At 26.7% G+C, this 8,822-nt stretch overlaps 4 protein-coding genes across 4 annotated transcripts; 1 reads left to right on the top strand and 3 right to left on the bottom strand.

Annotated features, from left to right (window-relative positions):
* Positions 1-402: 402 nt before the first annotated feature.
* Positions 403-957, bottom strand: GO595_001844 (ras-related protein Rab7; the record flags this gene model as incomplete). Its single annotated transcript, XM_067914687.1, has 1 exon — positions 403-957. One exon carries the CDS (start codon positions 955-957, stop codon positions 403-405), a length of 555 nt encoding a protein of 184 aa, XP_067778093.1.
* A 168-nt stretch (positions 958-1,125) lies between these two features.
* GO595_001845 (protein MEMO1) lies at positions 1,126-2,007 on the bottom strand (the record flags this gene model as incomplete). Its single annotated transcript, XM_067914688.1, has 1 exon — positions 1,126-2,007. The coding sequence occupies one exon, from the start codon at positions 2,005-2,007 to the stop codon at positions 1,126-1,128; it is 882 nt and encodes a 293-aa protein (XP_067778094.1).
* Positions 2,008-2,122: 115 nt separating this feature from the next.
* GO595_001846 (Sm-like ribonucleoprotein) lies at positions 2,123-2,464 on the top strand (the record flags this gene model as incomplete). The annotated part of the gene is made up of 1 exon (XM_067914689.1): positions 2,123-2,464. One exon carries the CDS (start codon positions 2,123-2,125, stop codon positions 2,462-2,464), a length of 342 nt encoding a protein of 113 aa, XP_067778095.1.
* A 4,197-nt stretch (positions 2,465-6,661) lies between these two features.
* Positions 6,662-7,567, bottom strand: GO595_001847 (26S proteasome non-ATPase regulatory subunit 14; the record flags this gene model as incomplete). Its single annotated transcript, XM_067914690.1, has 1 exon — positions 6,662-7,567. One exon carries the CDS (start codon positions 7,565-7,567, stop codon positions 6,662-6,664), a length of 906 nt encoding a protein of 301 aa, XP_067778096.1.
* Positions 7,568-8,822: the final 1,255 nt, after the last annotated feature.

Genomic DNA, 8,822 nt, shown 5'->3' on the forward strand with positions numbered 1-8,822 from the left:
TCCTTACAAAGAAACTCTTGAATTCGAATTCAAAAAACCTGAATATGCAAGAATAGCAGCAAGGTCATTAAGTGTAGATGATGATTTAAAGCCTCAAGAATCAAGCTCACAATTTTATTCTTTTGGTACTTCATTAATAATGTCTGTTCAAGCAATCTCAGAAAAGCACTTAAAAAAGGCAATAAATACTACAACTCCATCTATTAAGTTCATACAAGAAATAATTGATACTTTCGCATTAGATAACTAAAAAAAATATTTGTTTGTATTTTTGTTTTTTGATTAACTAAAATGTCAAATGTTTTTTGGACTTTAGCTTAGAAAAAAAAATACATTCAAGAAGGTAATTTAATCATGTGCAAATTAATGAGATGATCATTTAAATTCATTGAGCCGAATTTCTTAGCAAGAGCATCCACCGTCTGTTTTAGTATTGGTCTGGTTAAAATCAACTTTTTCAGGCATTTCAAAAGAAGCATCCTTCAAAGAATTAGCAATAGAATTTAATAATTCGTTGGTACCAAAATTTGTTTTTGCAGATACTTCTGAATATGGAATGCCTTTTTCCTCGCAATATTGTGTTATTTCATCATTAGTAACAACATGCTGAAGATCTGACTTATTACCAACAATAAACATCTTTGTGCTCGTTGGAGAAATTGAGTTTGTAAGGATTTCATACCATGATTCAAGATTATCAAAAGTTGACTTATCATTAAGTGCAAAGACAAAAACAACGGCTTTAGCTCCATGAGCATATTGTGGCGCAACTGCTTGGAACGCGTCTTGTCCAGCAGTATCCCAAATGTTTAAATCAACGTCTTGGTCATCTGTTTTAACAGAAAGGTTAATAGATGATGCACTAATCGTTGGTTCAACTGCTTTTGGAGATGATTGAAATGAATTAATTATAGTTGTTTTTCCAACACCAGAATCACCGAAAAAAACAACTTTCATCTTAAATTTGTTGGCCTTAATAATGTAAAACTTTCAAACAATAAAATTTGTCGACGGTTTCGGATCAACGACAAGATAAACCAAAGAAAAAAACTGCTTTTGGTTTGGTGGGGCTACATAACAAGAAAAAGCTCCAAAATAAAAATTAATTCGAACTACCACAAAAGTTTACATCATACTTTCTTTGTTACTTTCAACTATTTCTTTATACTTAAAAACAATTGCCATATAAGAAATAGAGAAATCATTTGATGACACCAACTGTGCCAACTCTCCTCTCTCAATCATTTTTGCTGTATACCCTTCACAGAACATATGCAAAATTAAATAAATTGCATAACATCCGCAAATTGACCCATTAATTTTTTCAATGAAAGTCTTAAACATACTGTAATCAAAGTTAGAAATGAGATTCATTGCTTCCATATCAAAAAGTTGAAGTTGGTATGTAATACTTATCCTTGTATTTGCATATAATGTAAACTTAAATATTTCCCCCCAGTGTATAAAGTCACTCGAAATAATAAAGAGCGTCCTATCAGATTTGATTATTGGCTGAAGAATAGAGTTCACTTTTTCTTCGCGACTTTCATTAAGTGAACCAACCAAAATTGGCACAACTTTAATGGGGCGATCGCCAAAAACATATTTAATAAGTGGGTATTGCATTTCATGAGAGTGCTCTGCTTCATCTATTTTCTTTTCCATAGGAGAAAACATAGGATCTGCAATTAACTGATTACACAATTCTGTATCAACTTGTATAGGACCAAAAGGTGTGATAACATCACTAGCAGTACTCACAAGACAATTTGGAAGAGCTATATGATGACATGGACCAAGCAAGATAATTTTATCATACTTAGTGGGATCAATCAATGAATAGCTTTTAGCTGCGATTTTTAAGCAAACACTGTAGCAAGAATGTGGTGATATGATACCAACAACTCCTTCTTTATCTTGAGGAGTAGTTGGCGCATAATAAAATGAAGCTTTCAGCATTTTTTCAAGTTCTTCTCCAACAGGGTACCATTCTCCGCTATGTGTCATAGCTCGAGAATAGCACATTTAAAAAAACGTTTTTTTATATAAAAGTGTCATTAATGTCATTTTTAACGTCACTTTTGTGAAAATATAAAGTATTTAATTTCGAAGCTTTGGCTACATGTCTCTCGGGATCCCAGTTAAGCTTTTGCATGAAGCAACAGGTTTTGTTGTTACAGTGGAGCTTGTATCAGGTGACATTTATCGTGGTACTCTCCAATACGTTGAAGATAACATGAATTGTTGGGTTCATGACGTTATTCACACAGCTCCAAATGGAGAGTCAATTAAAGCAGACTCTGCATATCTAAGAGGATCCAACATTTTATATGTTAATGTTCCTGAAATGTTTTCCAATGCGAAATTATTCCAAACAGGTGAACTCGAAAACAAACCCACTAAGAGAACCAAGAAACTCAAGAGAACACACTCAACAGTTAAGATCAGAAAACAATCACATTAAATTGTTAATATCGATTTTCCGTTTTTTTTAAATAAGAACATAAGGCATGTATTTTTTATAGTTACTTTAAATTTTGTTTTTTAGGCTGAACTTTCTTTTTTGAAATAAAATTCTTGAACATATTCATCAATAAAAAATAATGAAATATATTAAACAAGTATTTATAAAAAAGTAACATCTAGTTATTTTATTTCCGACCGTGGGACTTACTGGTTTGTAAGCCTTATATTTTTAAATTTGTTGATTGAGAATATGTTTGAATAAATAAACACTTCAAATACCGACACAAATCACACTTTTTTGGGTCATATATGCATATATAAGTTAAGCTATATATTAACTGAGGGCTCAAGAAAAATCTGATGGACAATTTTGAGATACCAAAAGGTGAATTAACCTTCTTCATTCCATTAACGGTCGCATAAGATTTGCGGTTTTATATCGAAATTCAAACACACTTTCTTAAATACATTTTGAATTTCTTTTTCATTTTCTGTTTTCGTTATTTCCAAATAACTATAGATTAAAGACATTGAAAATATTTTGGAAAAATGGAACATTGTGTCGGTACGTCATTCGGTATTTTTGTTTGTTTAACATAGCAATTTTATATCTTCATAACTACACATTCTCATTGGGTGTGACTTGGCTAAGCATATTCTCCTCCGAAATATATGGCAAATCGTATAATTTTTATGTTAAAATTGAGTGAAATCATGATTTTTTCAAAGATTTAAATTTTATTTTTTTAAAAATAAATTCCTTTGATAATTTATCTTTATTATCTCTACCGTATAGAGATTAAATTTTTTATTAAGACTAAAAATTTCGAAAACTATTTTTTTGACAAGATATTTTCATTTTTTTGTGAGTTTCACCACCTATATTTGATCTGGTGATATCAATTTAACTATTTCATTAGATCCATTTTTAGATGCCATCATAAGTGCTGTATCAAATATTTTAAGTAATTTCCAAATATTATAATGAAGCATACAATCAGTGAAACAAAAACTAAATAAAATAATTAAATATCTTTCAAATTAATATCAATTTCTTTTTGGTCAAGAAATAGTTTTACTAATTCGATAAAACCATTTTCACATGATTTCATAAGTACTGTTTTAAACAATTTGAATAATTCCCAAATAAAATTTTGAAACTAAAAATCATTTAAATGAATTTTAATAAAAACAAATAAATATTTTGATTATTAATATCTATATCTTTTTGTTCAAGAAGTAATTTAACTACCCCTATATTATGTTTATAAGTTGCTTTCATAAGTGCTGTATCAAATATTTATAATAATTTCCAAAAATTATTAAGAAATATAAAACATTTTTAAAAAAATTCAAATAAAACAAACAAAAATTTTTTGTATTAATATCAATTCCTCCTATTCCAAGAATAAACTTCACTGCATCTATACTTCCTTCGTATGATGCTATCATAAGTGCTGTATCAAATAATATAAGTAATTTCCATTAACAATTTTCAAACAAAAAATTATATAAATAAAATTCGAATAAAACATTTATATATTTTTAGCAGTGATATCAATTCCTTCATACTCAAGAAATACTTTCATAATTTCTACGCGATCATTTATAACAGCATTTATAAAGGCAGTATTAAGTTTTTGGAATAATTCCCAAATATTATCATAAAATTTCGAATTATTAAAATAAAGCCAAAATAAAACACATAAATATCTTTCAAATTAATATCTATTCCTTTTTGCTCAAGAAGTAATTTAACAACATCAATATGATTATTTTCAGTTGCATAAATAAGTGGTGTTTTAAACAATTTCAATAATTTCCAAATTGTATTTAAAAACTTTAATTTATTGAAACAAGTTTTATTTAAAATAAGTGAATATCTTTCATATTAATATCAATTCCTTTTTGTTCAATAAATAGTTTAATGATTTCAATGTTATTGTTGTTAATTGCACAAATAAATGCTGAAAGAATTAATTCAAATAATCTCCAAATATCGTTTAGAAACATTAAATTATTAAAAATTATATTAAATAAAACAAATAAATATCTTTAGCATTAATATCAATTCCTTTTTGTTCAAGAAGTAACTTAACTATTTCAGTATGACCATTTTTAGATGCATACATAAGTGCTGTATAAAATAACTTAAATAATTTCCAAATATTATTTTGAAATATTCCAAAATTATTAAAATAAAATATAAACAAAAGAAATAAATATCTTTAGCATTAACATCAATTCCTTCTTGTTCAAGAAGCAATTTAACAATTTCAGTATGACCATTTTTAGATGCATACATAAGTGCTGTATAAAATAATTTAAATAATTTCCAAACATTACTTTGAAATAAAAAATAATTAAAATAAATTTCATATAAAACAAATAAATATCTTTAGTATTAACATCAATTCCTTCTTTTTCAAGAAGTAATTTAACTATTTTTGTATAACCATTTTCAGCTGCATATAATAAAGCTGTTTTAAATAATTTAAATAATTTTCAAATACAAATAATTTTTAAGTATTATTTTGTGATATTAAATCATTAAAATATATCCAAAATGAAATAAATAAATATCTTTAGCATTAACATTAATTTTTTCTTTTTGAAGAAGCATTTTAACTATTTTTATAAAGTCATTTTCAGCAGCAACAAACAATGAATGAAATAATTCAAACAAATATCAAATATTATTTGGAAACATAAAATAAAAAAAATTTGCATACTTACATATAAATAATCATATAGAGGATTTGATTCAGTTTCTTCTTCAAGAAGATATTTAACAAGTTCACAATTTCCTGATTGTAAAGAAAATAATAAAATATGAGTTGGAAATTTTCTTCCTTTCATAAAATTCTTAACGAAAAATAAATTTCCGATTTTGGCTGATTCTAATATAATATCATCATTGACATTCATTCCTTCTTTTTGCAAAAATGTAAAAAGTTCATAATTATGATATCTAACGCATATTACTCCTAAATTTTCTAGAATTACATTTTTTTCGATTTTCTTATCATAAAGATAATAAAAGATATCATTTCGATGAAATTCAATTGCTGCTTCATATGCATCTTTAAATGATGAATGATTTTGTTCACATAAATGAATTATCTCTGAATTTCCACCAGCAACTGCATATTTTCCTGTATTAAATACTTTTGTATCATTCATAAGTAAATATTTAAAACATTTAACTGCAGAAAAAAATGCTGCATAATCAATTAATGAAACATTGTTTTGATTGATAAATGAATAGCTTTCATAAAGTGATGGTAAAATATATTGATTAAAATCAAATTTGTTTTGTGATGATATTTCTTGAAGTTTTTCGATTTCATCATTTCGAATTATTTTTGCAATTTCATTTGTGTTAACTCCTTCTTCAATAAATTTCTTATGAAGTTCCCAATTATTCTTTGAAAGTTCTTCATAATTATCAACTATTTGTTTCTTAAAATTATTGGATTTTAATGTAGATAATTCTTTTTCAGACATAAAATGTACAAAATATGGAATTTTTTTAAAGAGAGTTTTTTTGAATATATCAAGTAAGTGGTTAGATTTTTTACCAAGAAAATTATGTTCAATCAATTTATCTAGAAGATAATCCAATTCTTGAGTCTGGTTCAGAAGAAAAAGAGCGAAAACATCAAAAATTTTGGATTTTATATTGTTGTTTTCTTCAAGCATTTCAATTTCATTTAAAAAATTCAAATATATATTAAAATCATTCATTTTCATAGCAAACATTAAACATATCATCTGAATTATAATTATATTGCATGTAATTGGATGAATTTCATCAATTTTATTTATTATTAAATTTGCTGATTGAGAAATATTATGATTATTTAAATTAAGAATTATTTTATTGATTGATAACAAAGTTTCCCATTCATTATGGTTTACATTATTTTGCTTTACCCAATTGATATTCTTCACAGGTATCATCAAGTAACAATGAAATGTTTCCCAACGACAAATGAATGAAAAATCATCGTACTAATATTCAAAATCTCAAAGGGACATTAGTCGTCACTTTTTACATAAAAACAGATGGAAAAGTGAACGTTAATTCGAAACAAAAGAATTCGAAAATGAAAACACTAAACAACATTAAACATTCCATATATTCATACACCGAGAAATTAAAAATCACAAATAACTTCAGAATATTTTCGTTTTAAAAAGATGAATTTGTGACATGTAATCGTGCAAGAAGTGCAGCCTCATGTGCAGACATACTATCGGCATTTTCCTTTATAAACTGTTTCGGATCTACCTTTCCGACGTGCCTTAGTTCATAGTCTGATTTCTTCATTGTTGCTTCCTCTAAGATACTTTTTCTATAGTTTTCGGCGGTTGCGGTTAAATTCTTCAGAATTTCCAAATTCTTCTTATCGTTCTTCTGGAATGATGGGATTTCAAACCCTGTTGACCACGTTGGTCTGTGGAGCGACTGGAGCATATGTTGTTCATGTTCGTTCATTTTGAAAACAATTGGCATTTCATAGAAAGTGAGATTGAGACCACATTTCTGCGTTTTCGCAGATGGAGTAACTGTATGGCCAATAAATGATGTCTTTTCTCGCGGATCTTGTATTTTAATCGGCTTGTTGCTGAGAAGTTCAAGTGGATTTCGTGGTATATTACGAAATGCTCCAATAACAACTTTGCCTCGAACACTTAAAACTGGATCAACAACAACTGCAACAGCTCTTTGATCTAATTTTTCTTGTGAATCTTGATTTGCACAATCAACATCTGAAAGCCAAACATCAAAACCAGGATGAGAGTGATACCAACCAACAGAAACCAAGTTGTCATAACCACATTGTTCTAAAAGTTTCATCATAGAATATTGGAATTTTTCATCTGTGGTTTCAACACTAATTCCTGTGGCTATTTGAGGAGTTGGGAATACATCAAATATTTCGATTGTAAATTCATCGATTTTGTGACCAAGCATGATTCCAATTACTTCTAAAGGAATTCCTGCTTTTCCATGCTTGAGCATTTTAAGAAGAGAAATACCATTGATGAGAATTTTTTCGGATGTATCACATTTTCGAGGAGGTCTTTGCGCCATTCCAAAATTCATTTTTAAACAAATAAGTAAAGTACTCAAAGCAAATCAAATTAATTATCTGGCCAACTATGAACCGATCATTTCTAATTCAAAAACAAAAATTTTGAAAATGATTTGATCATCCTGTTTCAACCAACTTAAGAGAGTTTCATCTTGTTATTCTGTTGTTGATTACTAACCATTTAAGGTTTAATCATAAGTTAAATATACATTAATTAATAATTATACTTGCTACTATTAAAAATATCATTATCAATGATCAATGATCGAGAATTACCACAACACCTTTTTAAATTTATATTTTAAAATTTCCAATTATATAGATGAAAATATCATATAAGCAAAAAAAATTCTAAAAATGTAACATATATTTGTTATTATCATATCATTAAAATTTATATCGCTTCTTTATTAATTTTGACTTTCATCGATATATAAAATGTGAAGTGAAATAATAATTTCTTACAGCGCAATTTCCAATGTTTCCTCGAACTTGAATTCATAATTTTGGGTTAATATCAGCGATATTAATAGGTTTTCCCATTTCTGGAGTTTGGTCGAAATTTGTTTTGATAAACAGAAAATAATCACAATGAAAGTTATAAGTTAAATTTGATGTAAAATTTAAGTTTTTTGGCCTTAACGTAAATTTTGTTTTCTAATTCACATATTTTTCACTAATTAACATAAAAATTGCTATATATAACTTTTTTTTGCGATCACAATGTTTTAAATTTTAAAAATTCTTTCCATATATTATTTTGAAATTTTAAATTTAAGATTAAAATAAATATTAAATATAACATTAAATATTTTCAGCATTAATATCAATTCCTTCATGTTCAAGAAGTAATTTAACTATTTTTGTTGTGACATTATCAGATACTCTCATTTGTGCTTTATCAAATAATTTAAATAATTTCCAAATATTATTTAGAATTTCTAAGTTATTTAAATAAATATTAAATAAAACAAATAAATATCTTTAGTATTAACATCAATTCCTTCCTTCTCAAGAAGTAATCTAATTATTTGTTCATAACCTTTTTTAGATGCGAATAAGTTCTGTTTTAAGGGGTATTATTTTGACAATTATTTAGAAATATTAAATATCATAAAAAATCTATGTTAACCTATTGCCCTCCCATGGTGCACCATTCAAAAAGTCGACATCACCAAAAATGACAATACACTTTTTTAGGGTTGACGATTCATGATTAATGAAGATATTCCATTGATTAAGAACATTACTTTG

Source organism: Histomonas meleagridis (assembly GCF_020186115.1).
Source record: "Histomonas meleagridis strain 2922-C6/04-10x chromosome Unknown contig_15, whole genome shotgun sequence".
Classification (NCBI taxonomy): domain Eukaryota; phylum Parabasalia; order Tritrichomonadida; family Dientamoebidae; genus Histomonas; species Histomonas meleagridis.